The sequence below is a fragment of the Cervus canadensis genome, chromosome 2 (genome assembly GCF_019320065.1).
Source record: "Cervus canadensis isolate Bull #8, Minnesota chromosome 2, ASM1932006v1, whole genome shotgun sequence".
Classification (NCBI taxonomy): domain Eukaryota; kingdom Metazoa; phylum Chordata; class Mammalia; order Artiodactyla; family Cervidae; genus Cervus; species Cervus canadensis.
Window position 1 is genome coordinate 24,401,479 of NC_057387.1, and position 15,668 is coordinate 24,417,146.

Genomic DNA, 15,668 nt, shown 5'->3' on the forward strand with positions numbered 1-15,668 from the left:
AGCCTGTACTTTAGGAAGCTTTTAGTGTGACACTAACATTAGGACCAACTTAAGTGTTTTTAGAGTATTATTCTTGTTAAGATTTACTGTTTAAATTATATATGTGATGTGAAGTCTTGTGTTAGGCAGTAGAGATTCAGAGGTGGGTATGACAATATTCGTACCCTAGTGAAGTTTATGGTTTCACACAGGACACTGTTGAGGAAACAATATATTATCATTAAAATTTTCAGCAGATTCAGCTATGTCCTCTGAAAGCCATACCTAAAACAAGAGTGCTGTAACCATGTGTTTTGCTTCTTTTGGTTACGTACCAATGTAGATTGAAGTGATGGTAGAGCAGGGCAGGATGGGAGCCCCTCTGAGCTGTTCTGTGTGACAGCTTGTACTGATCTTCATGGATACATGTTCAAGATCATAGTTGGGAGACATGCCTCACAAGCTTCATCGCTGGGGCCTGATCTGAAAATTAAGCGGTTTAAGAATTACTGTGAGATTTCTACTGTGAACACTTTTAAATGAGCATCAAGTTAAAATCTGTTGAAGGCTACTCATCTCTTTTGTTACCAATACACAAATTTAAATCAAATGCAAGGAATAATAAATGGTTTAGCATCAGAAAATGTCTGGTAACCAAGCTGTGCTGGAGGAGTACTTTAGGGAGACTCTAGTAAAGTACAGCCTTGAAGTATGTCCAGCATCATTCGGAAATCCTCAGAATTGTGACTGCCATGATAGAATATCATTTTTCTTAAATGCACAAAATGCATTTTGTATGAAAATGGGTAGTGAAGAGCAAAACCAGTTGAGGTGGCAGTGCTGGGTTGTCATTAGCCACAAGGTTCCCTTCTGTCCACCATCCTCAAACACTGCTTGACTTGCATCTGTATCTCAAAAAATATTCTTACCTCATAGGCTATAGTTTTCATAAATATTTTCAGATAGAACATTGAATCTGTTAAAGGAGACATAAAATCAGCTTGAGGGATTGAAAGAAGATTCATTTAGTGGTATTTTTTAATAAAAGCGAACACTGAAAATCTTGCCTTTTACACTTTGAGGAACAGTGATACAGACGTGAAGTCCCAGCTGAACAGCTCAGATGGTGGCATTGCCTTGGGAAGCCTGCCCCCAAGGATTCTGTTTGTTTGCTTTTCTTTCTTGAAAAAAAAAACTGTTTTGTCTTAGGTTGGTTTTTTTTTCCCCTCAAAAAGATCTGGTGAGGCAGTGGGGAACACATTAAGAGGTGATCCATTCCCAAAGGATTAGCTGCTAACAACACATAAAATGATCATATATGGATAAATAGCCATAAGCTATTGATAGCTTTTTTGTTACAGATAACCAGGAAGAAGAGGACGAAGGCTTGGGAGTTGATCTCTCTTTCATTGGCTCTCATGCTTTTGCCCGAATGGAAGGAGATATTGACAAGCAAAGAAGACTGATCCTTCAAGGGCAGTTATCAGAGGCAGCTCTGCAGAAGCAGCATCAGAGAAAGTAAGACAAACCCTTTGGATAGACAGACACATAAGGACTAGAGAAACAAGATAGGGGCCACCTCTACTCAATGGTCTACATATAATGTGGTCTCATTTATTCTTCCTGACAATCCAGTAAGGAAGATACTGTCCCCACTTAGTAGATGCAGAAATTCAAAGTTAATTCATCAGTGATCACAGTTAATATGTGATGAAGTCAGTGTTCAAATGCACCTCTGATTTCAGAGCTTCTACACTTTCTATTGCAGTTGTAGTACCTCTATAAAATTATATTATATTCTAACAGCAGAAAGGGAAAAGGGGAAGCCAAATTACAAAGTTTTTACTTAACATTTCTATATTTGTAATTAAAGCATAGTCTGTGGTTGTTGTATTAATGGTTAAAGAGCTTATTTCCCCCTGATTTATCCCAAGGACTTTCTAAAGTCATTGCATTTCTTTTAGGTGTTTTCTGAAACAATTCTGAATAAACCCTTTTTGAAACATAAAGAAAAGCAGCTTTGGTATTTCTGGGTAAGTTTGTCCAAGGACTAACAGATTATCCTTGGAAAACAAGCTGCTTTTCAAAAAAATTTTAGAGGAAAGGAAAAATCATAAACCATAATTGGTTAATATTCACAATCTTTTAGGGTTGATTGAGAGGGTAACATCTCTTAGGGTTATTGTGAGTTTGTTAAATAAGATAGTGTAATGGACTTAGCACAGTACCTGGTAATTCTAGCAAGCTCTTAAATTGGCCACTGCTGTTCTCTTTAATACTGAGCAAAATTTGACCTATTATGTACCTTTGAGCTTGGGTACTTGCCACCCCTTTTGACTGCATTACTCTTGTCCTTCAATTCGTTCTCCAGGTTTCAGCTCAAACTTGATTGCCTCCAGAAACTTAGCTCCCTGGAGATAAGTTGGAGTAGATGGAGCAGAAGTCTGCCTCTCCCATATGCTTTTTTCTTTACACCCTATACTTAACCAACCAAGCATAGCCTAGCACTTACTACACTATGCTGTGATGATGTGCGGTTGTCAGTCTCCATATATAAAGTGGAAGTTGTACTAGATGATCTCCAAGTCCCTTATAGAATTAAAATTTTGTTTTTCCTGAGTTCCTGCCCTTCCCTTTATTATCTTCATAAAGAAAAGCAAATTAGCCACTAGGGGGCATCAATAAACAAGCTTTTCCAAAGGCACACACCATCAAATGATAGCTTCAGTGGTTTCTGAGCTTGACCATGCGTAAGAATCATCTGGCAAACATTTTTCTTTAAATACAGTGACTGGCCTCACATGTCTGGGACTTTGGCCTTTATGTACATTTTGAAACTTTCATATCACGATTCATGCACTGCTAGATTTGGATACCTTTGTTTGGATTAGAGCTGTAGTTCTCAAACTGTTTGGTCTCAGGTCCGCTTTGCGTGCTTAAAAATTGTTGAGGACCCTGAAGAGCTTTTATCTTTACAGCTTGTACCCCTTGACATTTATTACATGATAAATTACTTGTTTGGGCTTCCCTAGTTGCTCAATGATAAAGAATCCACCTGCCAATGCAGGAGACATGGGTTCAATCCCTAGGTCAAGAAGATCCCTTGGAGAAGGAAATGGCAACCCACTCCAGTATTCTTTCCTCAGAAATCCCATAGACAGAGAGAAACCTTGCGGGCCGTAGTCCATGGGGTCTCAGAGAGTCAGACACAACTTAGCAACTAAACGATAACAACGGAATTATTTGTTAATTCATTTGAAAAATAACCCATTATGTTTTTATGAAAAAAATAACTATTTTTTTAAGTTAGTAAGAAATGCATCGTTTTACATTTTTGCAAATATTTTAATGTTTGATTTAATAGAAAACAGCTGGATTCTAATATCAGCATTCAGACTGTTGCAATATGTTGTTTTGTGTGAAGTATATGAAGAAAATCTGACCTCACTAGATACATAATTGGAAAAAGAAGTATTTTTCTAGCCTTTTAAAATAGTTGGGGATATTCTTTGATATTACACCATAACTCAATAAATGGTACTTTAATAATGTTTAGTTATAATATGGAATCTCACACTATATCTATGAATTTTTGTATTGTTATATTAGAATGTGTTGTTTTATCCTGCACTTTGAGTAGATTTTGTAATAGGAATTTATGACATGAGTTTATAACATGGTGCATTGGCCTTTTGGAAAGTATTGACTCACTGAATTAATCAGTTTTTCCAAATATTGACACATTACATTACACAATATTAAAATATTATATTTGTTAGTATCACCGCTGCTCTCATCAGCAAAGTCCTCAAGTATTAAGAATGGTTAGCTTCTGGTGATGGATACACATTTGCCAACATTTTATATATATATGTATATATGTGTGTGTGTGTATATATATATAAAAGCTCAAGTTTTATCACTGGTGGTAAATACTGTTGGTTGTTTTTCTCGATATGACAGGGTCACTTTATTCATTTTTGAGAAAATATCTGCCAGATACTCATATTGAATAATCACAGTTTGCCAGTCATTAGTTGAAGAAAAATGGTGTTTCATGAAAAAAAAGCAACTAGTTCAGTTAGCAGGTCAGACCCTTAATGCTTTACTTCAGGACAGCCTCAGGCTTCGGCCGGCAGAAATGCTTTGTGTGTTCTTCCCATTTTGTGACACATTAATATTAAAAAGATGTATTCCCAAGGGTTGATGTAATAAAATTAATAATTTTTTCTTCCTCATAAAAGACATTCTTAAATGAAACTGTCTTTTTTTCCCTGAGTTTTTTGACAGTTAAGAACACGATGACTACTAGTATGATCTGGTGCTTCCACCTGGAATCATGCTAACACAGCAGTTTCTTTTGTACCATCAGTGCATATGTCAACACAGTAAAAAAAAAAAAAATGATGTTTTGGTTTTATTATGAAGACAGTTTGACCTTGCAGAGCCCCTGAAAATGTCTTCAGACTGTGGACCACACTTTGAGAACCACTGGTCTGGGTCTTCTAGCAGTACTTTATGGTTAAAAGGAGTTGTGGTAATTACCTGATGTGGTTTTCTGAAATGTAGTATATAGCATTAGAATCACCAAGGGTACTTTCTAAAAATTCATAGGCCCCACACCAAACTTTTTGAATCAGAACCTCTGTGGGGAGGGCTCAGGGTCCATCCTTCTAAGGTTTCTTAAACGATTTCTTAGACTATTTTGTGCCTGATCTGGTCTGGTCCTTTTAACTTATAGAAGGGTAAATTGACCACCAAGAATGACTTGACCATAGTTACAACTAATTGAGGATGAGCTACAGAAGCTCATCTCCCTTCTCTACTACCATCTCCAGCCACCTACAAAGACCAGATTCAGAGAAGCTGGGGAAAGGACCAGGCATGTTCTGTATGCATGTGCAGAGAATTACATTGTCATCACCTTTCTCAAACCAATTACCCTAGTCTCTCTTCCTGTCTCCCTGTCTCTCTCTCTCTCACACACACACACCTTTTTCATTTCTCTGTGGGTAATACAGATAAACTGCCATTTGTTCATGTCTGGACTGGATACTTGCCTGTCTTGTGTCTCTTTTTAGTGAGGAGATGTGTTTCACTTAATAATGACTTGTTCAAGCCAGTATTATTAAAATAAATCTGTATTCACTGAGCCCGTGGTTTCTGGAAAGGGATCCTCAGCAAAGGGGTAGGTTAGAAAGGACTGTGAACGCAGCATGTAAAGCATTGCCCTTGGTAGAAAGTGATGATCTTGAGATTGAAATTAGTCTCAGAGTTGACAGTTTCTGTTCAGTTCAGGAAACATTGGATATTTACTCTATTCAAGATAATATTCTAGAACTGAAATAGACAGGTAAAGAAGGTAGTCCCTTTAGAAATTCATGAGTGAGCCACACTACCTTAACACGTCAGGGTGTGTTATGTGTGATGCTCTGGTTGTTGTGGACAACTAGTTAACACACAATAACCTACAGGCTTGGTGATGAGTACCACTTCTGGTTCTTAAAGCCTGGACCAAGAAACAAAGGGCAGTCTTCAGTTAGGAATATCTTTTTGAAAGCCTTCAGTTCTTGCTTCAGTAACAAAACTAATGGTCATATGGGTAGGTTATAGGATTAGTTCATTCCTTTTGTAGCATTGGCTTTTCTCTGTGTAATAATTCACTGTAACATCTAAAATAATTAGATAAGTTGTCTAATTCTTGATTATTATTTCCAGGACTTCCAGCCAATTGTGACACTAATCTGGGTGTATCATAAGATAGGAGTTGGCTTCCTTACAAAAATTAGCAAGCAATCTAGATATTCTTTTACAAAGATCCAGCTTTTAAAACTCTTAACTTGTTTTTCAAGTACTTTTTTCTTTTTTCCTTGGTTGGCTTAAGATCCAGTTGCCTATAACTCTTATGTCATTTCTCACAGTAAAAACTTTATCTCATTCATTATTAAATATTTATTGAACCCTTACTGTTGTGCCAAGCTAGAAACACAACAAAGTGACATGCAAGGCAAATCTAGCCCCAGGCCTCAATGAGCTTAAGGTCTTGCAGAGAAAAGAAATGTTAAACTAATTGCTGTATAAAGATGTATTTAAATTGTAGGATGCAATAAGAGTATATATAACAAGGATTTTAACTAAGTCCGGTGTGGGACAGCTGCATGAGTCACGGCCGACTCTTTGCGACTCCATGGACTGTAGCCTGCCAGGCTCCCCTGTCCATGGAATTCTCCAGACAAGACTACTGGAGTGGGCAGCTGTTATTCAGGGGATCTTCCCAACCCAGGGACCGAACCAAGGTCTCCCACATTGCAGATGGATTCTTTACTGTCTGAGCCACCAGGGAAACCCAAGAATACTGGAATGGGCAGCCTGTTCCCTTCTGCATGGGACCTTCCCGACCCAGGAGTCAAACCGGGGCCTCCTGCATTGCAGGAGGATTCTTCATCAGCTGAGCTACCAGGAAGGCCCGTTAGTATATGAAAATGTATTTAAATTACAGGATGCATTACAAGTATATATAACAAGAGGTTTAACTAAGTCCAATGTGGGACAGCTGCATGAGGTCAGGAAAAACTTTTGTTAATTTCAAAGTGAAAATTTTCCCTGGACTGTTGGTTGTATACCAATAAGTAGGTTAGTTAGTGGACTTTTAAGAGTAAGTTATCTTGAATTTTCTCCATTATTCAACACCTGGTTGTGCAGTTGGATGGTAATTTATTAACTAGGAAAAACGGCCTTGTGTTTGCTTTGTGAGGACAACATCCAACCTTAACTGACTGCAGTCTATTGAGAAACCATCTACTCAGTATATCTGCCTGGAGAGCACAGTAGTGGGTACTTTTGCTGCCATTGTGATGTATTTTGTGTGACTGTTAACCAGTGATTATATTTTGCCTATCAAAGTAATAAGCTTTTGAGGTTGGGGTGTTTTTTCTTGTTTGATTTTTAGCTTTTGTTTTGATTGTTGGATTAGGATGAAAGGTTCCATGTTTTCATTGAAGTAAAATGGAAACTAGCAAAAAGTGAGGTGCAGTTTTCAAGAAATACAACGAAAAGTTTAAAATATTCTTTGAATGTGGGGGTGGTAAGCAGGGATAATCAAAGCAAATTTACACAATCTATAGAATGGAGGGGACAGTTAGAATAAAGAAGAAACCAGATGAAGATGGCAGTTGTGAGTTGTCGCATTGGAATTCATCTCTGGGTTCTTAGAAACTATAACAGTTGCCAGTGTCTCAGCAGTGATTCTGAACCTTTTTTAAATCATAAAGCCTTTAAAAATCTGATATGAGTTGTAACCTTCTTCCATGATCATGTTCATAAGGATTTGCCTATCCTAGGATCTCAAGTTGTTAATTGCAGATGAAGTTGAAAACATTTTTGAGTTTACACTATTTCACTTCATATTATGGGCTAAAGTTAATTTTAGATGGGTTAAAGACTTACATTTTTAAAAAATTAAAATTCATGGAAAGAGTCATAGGTTAGTATTCCTCATACCAATAAGAAAAAACAGGTTTCTTAAAATATAAAAAGCACTGACTACAAAAGAAAAATTAATCTTGACTATATTAAAGATAAGAACTACAGAAAGTGGGGCCATTAAGCTTAAAGAAAGTGAAAGGCAAATTGCAGAATATGAGTATTCAGAATATACACAACTGGCAAATGATTAGATAAAAAATATATGAAGAACTCCTACAAATAAGTGAGAAAAGAACAAACAACCCAATAGATAATGGACAAACAGTATGAACAGGCTTCTCACAGAAAAAGCCAGGAAATATGAACAGGATCTCAGCATCATTAGCAACCAGGAAAATGAAATAAGATTTCAAACCCAGCTGATTGACAATTAAAATATTTGCTCAGGTCAAATGTTGAAGAGGACATGGATTCTTAGAACCTCCTGTTCCATTGCTTGCAGAAATATAAACCGGTACAAAACTGGGGAAAACGGTTTGGACCTTGAAATGTTCCACTTCCATTCCTAGGAGTGTCCCCAAGAGAAATCAACACGCATACACCAGGAGATATGTAAAATAAGTTGGTTGCAGCACGTTCACAGTGGCAGAAGCCTGGGGGTAGCCTGAGTGCCTGTCAGTAGGAGAGTGGATGAAAACTGCAGTTTTCATGTAGTGTAAGTGCATTATGGGTAATAGTCAAAGAGAATGAACAACACTGATACCCAGCAATAGAGGTGAATTTTAGCAACATAATAAGTCCAAAAACCAGACCCCAAAAATTTTGTGATAAGCTTTTGTCTTTTTTGAGTAGTTAAAAACAGCCAAAAAGCTTTTTAGGAATATGTGTAGATGAATTAAGATGATATAAAAAGGAAGACTAGATGATGAGGAACCTGAGATTCCAGATGACAAGTGAGGAGAGGCAGTGGCTTGAATTGGAGGGAAGTGACCGTGGTGATTAGATGGAGGTTTGGGATCTTGGCGATCCGATGGAAGTTTGTGATGGTGCGTGCTTTTGTTTTGGGTAGATTTTGGAGTGCTTATTACATCATTAAAAGTAACTAACTAGATAACTACTTTTTAAAAGACAACCATGCCTGTACCAGTGATGAGAGTGTTTTGAAGCAAGGTGATTAGTTCTATTCTGTGCATCTGAGTTCCAGTTTAATTTTTTTTTTTTCTTTAGAGTTCACTATGAATACATAGTGACTGAGTGTCAGGAACTACCCTAGAGACTTGCTAGAAATATAGAGACAGTGAAGACATAGCCCCTGTCTCGAGGTCTAGCAGAATGGACACAGATACTGCAGTGAGTGGGGAAAGAAGCCTTGTGCTGATCTTTGTGATACGAAGCGGTAAGCAGTTCTACCACAGTTCTGGAACTTGCTTCCACCTGCTCCTCACTCTGCCCCGGACCCCTGCTCCTGCAGTCCCCCTCTTAGAGACATACTTGATTGATAGAGCATTTAGACGTCTGCTAGATTGCTTGTCTCATACTGTATTATTACAGTGTTAGTTGTCTTTGTAATATGTCTGTCTCATATGTTTAGCCTTAAACTCTGAATCCAAGGGCCTTTTGTTACTCTTCTCAGGGCTCCAAAATACCCTGAGTAATACTTATGTTTATTATTCCATTGAACAAAGATTTGAGTCCCTGCTATGATGCAGGCATTGCATTTTTGCAATAAGTCTTTGAAAAATGAGGTATTGAATACACAGAGTATAGAAATGAACAGATATTTACAGAATTCCTGTTACATGTTTGTGTAATGACCTGTGGTGCTCATAAGACACTTAAGATATACTAGTCTCTCTTTAGTCTTGATATGGAGATGGTTTAATCATAAAACAATTAGAAAGCAGTACAGTTGGGGGATTAGTGTAAATAACCTGGGAAATAGCTCTGTCTGAAAATATGGAATTGTATGTATGAATAGGGAGAACTAAAATAAACATAGATCCTTTCTTGACTTGCACATTATATCTTAAACTAACATTAAAAGCTGTTGACTTTAAATTAAGTTAGCACAGGTGGATATGTTTCTAAATTTAAAAAGGCAGACTATAGAACTGTGCAATACTAAGTGGTTGGTTTTTTTTTTTCTTCCAGCTTTTAAAAAATGTTTGGCCATGCTGCGTGGCTTGTGGAATCTACATTCCCAGACCAGGAATCTAGCACAGAGTCCTAAACACTGGACTGCCAGGGAATTCCCAATACTAAGTTTATTTTTCACAAGCAACAATTTCCATGAAACTACCGGGCATATTGCTTGTTGATTACAATCCCTGTGTAATAGACTTCCTTTTAAATATCCTTAGTTGTGTGGTTTTATAGCTGAAGGGTGTTCTGCAGAAACACTGTTTTGCAGATCAGGAAACTGAGGTCCATAGAGCTGAGGTGTCTTTACTAAGGTTGCACAGAAAGTGGTGAGATGAGAACCCAAATATCTGCTCTCTTGGTTTAGTTTTCTTGTTGTTGTTGTTTTTAATGTTGTAGGATGTTGCTAAATGAGACCTAAAAGCTTCAGAGCCTAAAAGCTCTTTGAGATTTTTAATGTTTTTTCCGATTTTAACATTCTCTTAGCCAAAGCCAAAATGCAATCTCTATGATCTGGTATATGGAGTATCAGTAGAGCTAGTGTAATTAGTCATTAAATTAGCCTGGACTTCCCAGAAAAAATTTACGTAGTTTCTTTGTGATCTGGCAAAACATGTACAACACTTAGCTGTTTTTCTTCTGAAAAGTAAATTCCTTGAGTGTCTGACCATGTCTATTCACTAGAGTATTCTCAATACCTCTCGTGAAATAAGCAGTCAGTAAGTCTTCGTTGAACATTTCTTGTGGAAAACTGCTATTGCTTTAAGCTTTTTAAGTCGTCTGGTGTGAACATCTTCCTTTCTCACTAACTCATTTGTTTTGTTTTTTAATAACAGAGATTCAGCATAGTGAACAGCCTCTTTAACTCCTTCCTCATTATAATAAAACATTCTTTAAGCTAAAAATAGGTCTCATTTATAGGTTTACAACTGTTTATTATAATTATCATATCCTTTATTTCTCTAGTTATAATCGCTGGTTGTGTCAAGCAAGATCTGAGGATCTATCTGATATTGCTTCTCTAAAAGCCTTATACCAAACAGGTGAGCTTAAGGACATAGTAACTTATTCTTTTACTGATTAAAAGACATTATTTGGCATGCTATTATGGACTTCATTCTTCTCTGATTTTGCCCATTTTGTCTATATATAGATTTTTTTTTTGGTACAATAAAGATAGATTTTACTCATCACCAATATGTTGAAAATATCATAATCAACCTATAAGATTTTCAGCTAGTTATTCTATATTGGCGAACTTCATTTCTTCTCCTTTTTCTTCCTTTTTTGTGTCTTATAAATTTTTTTTCTAGTTTTAAAGTACCATAATCTCTTTATACAGAATTCAAACCTTACATAAATATATAACAGAGACAGTGAAAGTTATCAGATTCCCCCTTTATATTTCTTTTCCAGACAGTGCTTGTTAATTTTCAGATGTGAGTTCCATTTAGTTTTTCTTAGATCACTAATGTTATTAAAAGTTGTAGTTAACTTAAATAGAAAGCTATTTATAAAATGATCTTTACCCTGTGACCTTACCTTTGGTTTCCCCAGATTTAAAACCTGTAACAGGGCTTACCTTAAAAGCAAGGGCAGTCATCAAAACTTCATGAAGCTGAAAAAAATTAAAAAGTGGTTTTCCACATAGTGAAAGAAATCCAAAGACGAAATTTGAAAAGCTTATGTTCCCAGTTTTTACTCTTTTACATTTGTGTAGAATAGTTTTATAAGGTCAGAGCCCAGGACAAATAATACCCTTGGAATGAAGTTTCTGGGTGTTGATTACATTTCCTGTTTGTAGGTGTGGATAACTGTGGTCGCACGGTGATGGTGGTAGTCGGAAGAAACATTCCTGTAACGTTGATAGATATGGACAAGGTAAGCCGTAAAAAGGCCTTGTTTTATAAATAACATTGATTTAAAAAAAATAAGTAGGGCATGAATTTGGAATCAGGGCTTAGAGTATGAGATGAGACAGAGTTGCGTGTCTGTGACTGAGTAGCAGCCCTGGTTCTACAAGTTGGCACATAGCATTTCAGTCAGTCAGGGGTCTGGACTTGTGTTCTAGGAGAAGCAGAATACCGAAATGCCACAATGTGATCTCTTAAAAACTCAGCTACTGTGTTTCAGACATGACGTAAATGGTAAGATTTTGGTTGGACTCATTCTGTATTATCTGCCTTTCTTGAAAAAAGAAACATAAACTTTTGAGAATCTATTTGAAGAGAAGAAACCAGAGATGTAGTTAACCCAAGATATCATCATTTCGTAATCCCTTCTTTTGAAGATAAAGGACAGAAACTGATGATTCATAGCAGAAGAAATCATATTACTAGTAAATAAGAAAATGTTCAACCTGATTAATAGTGAAAAAAAAATGAATTAAAATGAGGTATCTTTTTTCACCTTCAAAATTAGCCATTACTTTTATTTTTAATTTTTTAGCCATTACTTTTAAATAATAATCATTGTCATCAAAGATTAATTAAAACTATCAAAGTGACCTAGTAATTTCATTTCTGAGAATTTGTACTAACTACTAAGGAAGTAATCCTAGGAATGAAAATAGCTATAGGCCAAGAAACTGCCCAAATTGTGGAATACTTGGGCAAGGGACAGTCAAATCCAAAGGATAAATACATAAATCATCCTAGAACATCAGTTGTAATAGAAACTGACTGCAAAGGAAGAGACTCCCTTTAATAAATAATTTTTAACCATAGTAAAAAAAAAAAAAGTACTTAAAAATGTAAAAGCTGCATACAGTTTTAAGATAAAACACCATTGTGCGAAAGCAGATGATTACACCTGGTCCCTGGTGTTTAGATGAAAGAAAAAATTGTGAAAGCCTTGGATCTGGCATGTTACTTACAGGCTCATTTGTGACACAAAATAACAAATTCTGTTAAGTTAATTATTTTGCATCCATAAATGGAATGCTCTGTGACCCTGAAAAAATTATGGTTATAGAGTTATGTACTATAGAGAAATGTTTATGATATAGTATCAATAGAAGAAAAAGTGTTACACAGTGTGTATACATTGACCTTTTTTTGGGCGAGGGGAGCAGGACAGAAGTAATATAAAGGTAAAAACTGGAAGTCAGTATCTTAAAATGGATTTCATAGTTTTAGGGAGAATTTGTTTGGGCAAGGGGAGCAGGACAGAAGTTTAAATATAAAGGTAAAAGCTGGAAGTCAGTATCTTAAAATGGATTTCATAGTTTTAGGGAGAATTTGTTTTCTATATTTTTCTGTCATGTGGCTATACTTCTTTATAAATGAAAAAATTTAAGTCAAAGATGGAAAATTTTAAGCTGAAAATGGATATCTTAATTGCCCTGGGCAGGAGGTGGTAAGTGGCCAGGAAAAGGACCAGAAGCAGTCTAGTAAGAGCAGAAATAATAAACACACACATACACACACACACCCCTTAAACACTCAACTATTTATAATAATCAGTATGACATTTATTCACAGCGTTAATAATGTGATTCATACCAATAAAAGTGTGAACCCCTTTGATTCTGATGTGTATCTGCATGGTGTTCTGAATGTTTGTGATATATCATTTCATTTATATCTTGAGGTCCAAACCAGCCAACGACTGGAAATAAAATGTGTTTCCTTAGTGCTCTCCTCTGTCTGCTCTGGTAGCAGTTGAACCCATGCTAACTAATCCTTAGTAGTCCATTCATGTGAATGCCAAGGACTGCCCTGAGGCAAAAATGGGGAAGTAGCCTGCTTGATAGTAATCCTTCCGTTGCTGCCTCTTAGCGTCCTGTGTGTCATTGTTTACAGCTACCCCGGTGGGTCATGCTGGCCCTGCCCACGTTGTATCTCTGCTTTGTACTTAATGTTTCTCTTAAATTTCATCCTCCTTGTAATGGCATACTTTTCTAACTGATCCAGCTCTCATTAAGTTTGAGTCAGAGCAGAAGTGCTGCCCAGCCCACTGCCTTCTGCTCACTGAACCTGTTCTCATTTTCCTCATTCAGTTCAGTGTTAAAGATACTGAGCAGATTAGCCCTCAAAGTGAACCATGTGAGACATGAGTCCGTATCCCAGTGGAGACTGCAAAGACTTGTCACTGAATTCAGGTAGAACCTTCAAGAATGATTAAACGTCTAGAAATTCTCTAATAGTTTGAAATCATTATCCCAGAGAGAAAAGACCTGGTAGTTGACTGAAGAGCTCTTTTGTATATACACAGAGCTCATTTGAGAGGATCGAGATATTCTCTTCCATCACTTAGGACAGAAAGGGAACGTACCATAGCCTTATGGGAACTATATGGGAAGATCTTTTTGAAGAGATACTTGTTCTTGATGTCTGCAGTGTCTGGAGCATAGATTAGATTAAGCTCCTGGGTTTTTTCTCTCTCTTGGCTTCAGGTGGCACATTGGTAAAAGAATCCATCTGCCAGTGGAGGAGATACAAGAGATGTAGGTTCGATCCCTGGGTCAGGAAGATCCCCTGGAGTAAGAAATGGCAACCCACTTCAATATTCTTGCCTAGAAAATCCCATGGACAGAGGAGCCTGGCAGGCTATAGTCCATGGGATCGCAGAGAATTAGACCCAACTGAGCACACATGCATTGTGAAATAGACTACTATACAAAATGATCATTGCTTTTATTCCTTTTTCTTCTAGGCTCTCTTATATTTTATCCATGTAATGGACCACATTGCTGTGAAGGAATATGTATTAGTGTATTTTCACACACTGACCAGCGAATACAATCACCTGGACTCAGACTTCCTGAAGAAACTCTATGATGTGGTTGATGTCAAGTTAGTTACTTTCTCAAATTTTGAAGGGGGACAATAGCTTTTTCCTTTCCTAGTATTGAGCAGTAGCAAACATTGTGGTGTATTCTGTGAAGGGATAGTTCATATAACAGATTTTTATAATATATAGATTGGATATTTTAATAATGGGAGGCTCCCCTTAATTCCAATTTATTTTGTATCAGAGTAAATTCATATGTAAACTTTTTCCTGCTTCTAAACTCCTGGAGAAAGAGTTAATTGTTCTTAATGTTGATTGGTTTTAGGCATGGCTTATACTGACCCTTTTTTTGGTTTGTTTTGAATCAGGTACAAGAGGAATTTGAAGGCTGTTTATTTTGTTCATCCAACATTTCGTTCAAAGGTAGGTATTCTTCTTTCTGCTAAATCTCGAAGTTAAGTGCACTACATACCTGCGGATTAAGATATATTTTGTCATCTTAATTCTTGCTGTTACTGTTGTGACTGCTAATTTCCTTGTTTACCCTTCATTTTTAAGTGATCTCGAGTTGTGGTCCTAATGCTTTGGTCCCGTGTAACTCGGATATCTTTGTCAGTGACCTTTACAAGCCATTAGCCCCTGTCCTTGCTTGCTTCTCTGTGCTCTTTGTTTGGGCTTACCTGATGGCTCAGATGATAAAGAATCCGCCTACAATGCAGGAGACCTGGGTTCGATCCCTGGGTTCAAAAGATCCCCTGAAGGATGGCATGACAACCCACTTGAGTATTTTTGCCTGGAGAATCCCCATGGACAGAGAAACGTGGTGGGCTACAGTCCATGGGGTTGCAAAGAGGTCGGACATGACTGAGCGGCTAAGCACAGCTCTTAGTTAATCTGGGCTTTTTCCTGCCCCTGTTCCTGGCTAATTCCTATTTTATCCTTCAGATCTCAGCTCAACAATTACTTCATGTAAAAAAATGAAAAAAGAAACCTCTCTGACCAATCCTGCCACTAGTAGGTACTCCTACAAGTCATCAGATATAGCAGTCGTGGATTTGAATATAAATTTTGAGAGTCATCATCAAGTAAATAGAGTTTTAACTCTTTAAAAGTGTTAATGAATAAAATCACAGACTTAGACCAAAGACAACAGCTGAAGACAGAGCACTGGGGTCAGGGAAGGAGACCAAGAAGTAATCAAAAAAGCAACAGGATAACCAAGGTTGACTAATGCTGTGGAAGCCAGTGGATGGGCAAAGCATCAGAGATGGTAGAAATAGTTATTATTTTAAAGTGCTGTAGAGAAATTAAGTAAGGTAAATAGGAAAAGTCCTCATTATATTTCATGACTGAGTGAAGACTTTGGTGAGAATGTTTTCCACTTTAGGAAA

At 37.0% G+C, this 15,668-nt stretch overlaps 1 protein-coding gene across 1 annotated transcript in view; it reads left to right on the top strand.

Moving 5' to 3' along the window:
- Window positions 1–15,668, top strand: part of GDAP2 (ganglioside induced differentiation associated protein 2) — a 68,283-nt gene that overhangs the window by 29,458 nt on the left and 23,157 nt on the right. Inside the window, exons 8-12 of the mRNA XM_043459643.1 lie at window positions 1,341–1,497; window positions 10,510–10,586; window positions 11,348–11,424; window positions 14,200–14,339; window positions 14,646–14,700. Of these exons, the coding sequence (XP_043315578.1) occupies window positions 1,341–1,497; window positions 10,510–10,586; window positions 11,348–11,424; window positions 14,200–14,339; window positions 14,646–14,700 (506 nt within the window). The remainder of the gene's footprint in view (window positions 1–1,340; window positions 1,498–10,509; window positions 10,587–11,347; window positions 11,425–14,199; window positions 14,340–14,645; window positions 14,701–15,668) is intronic.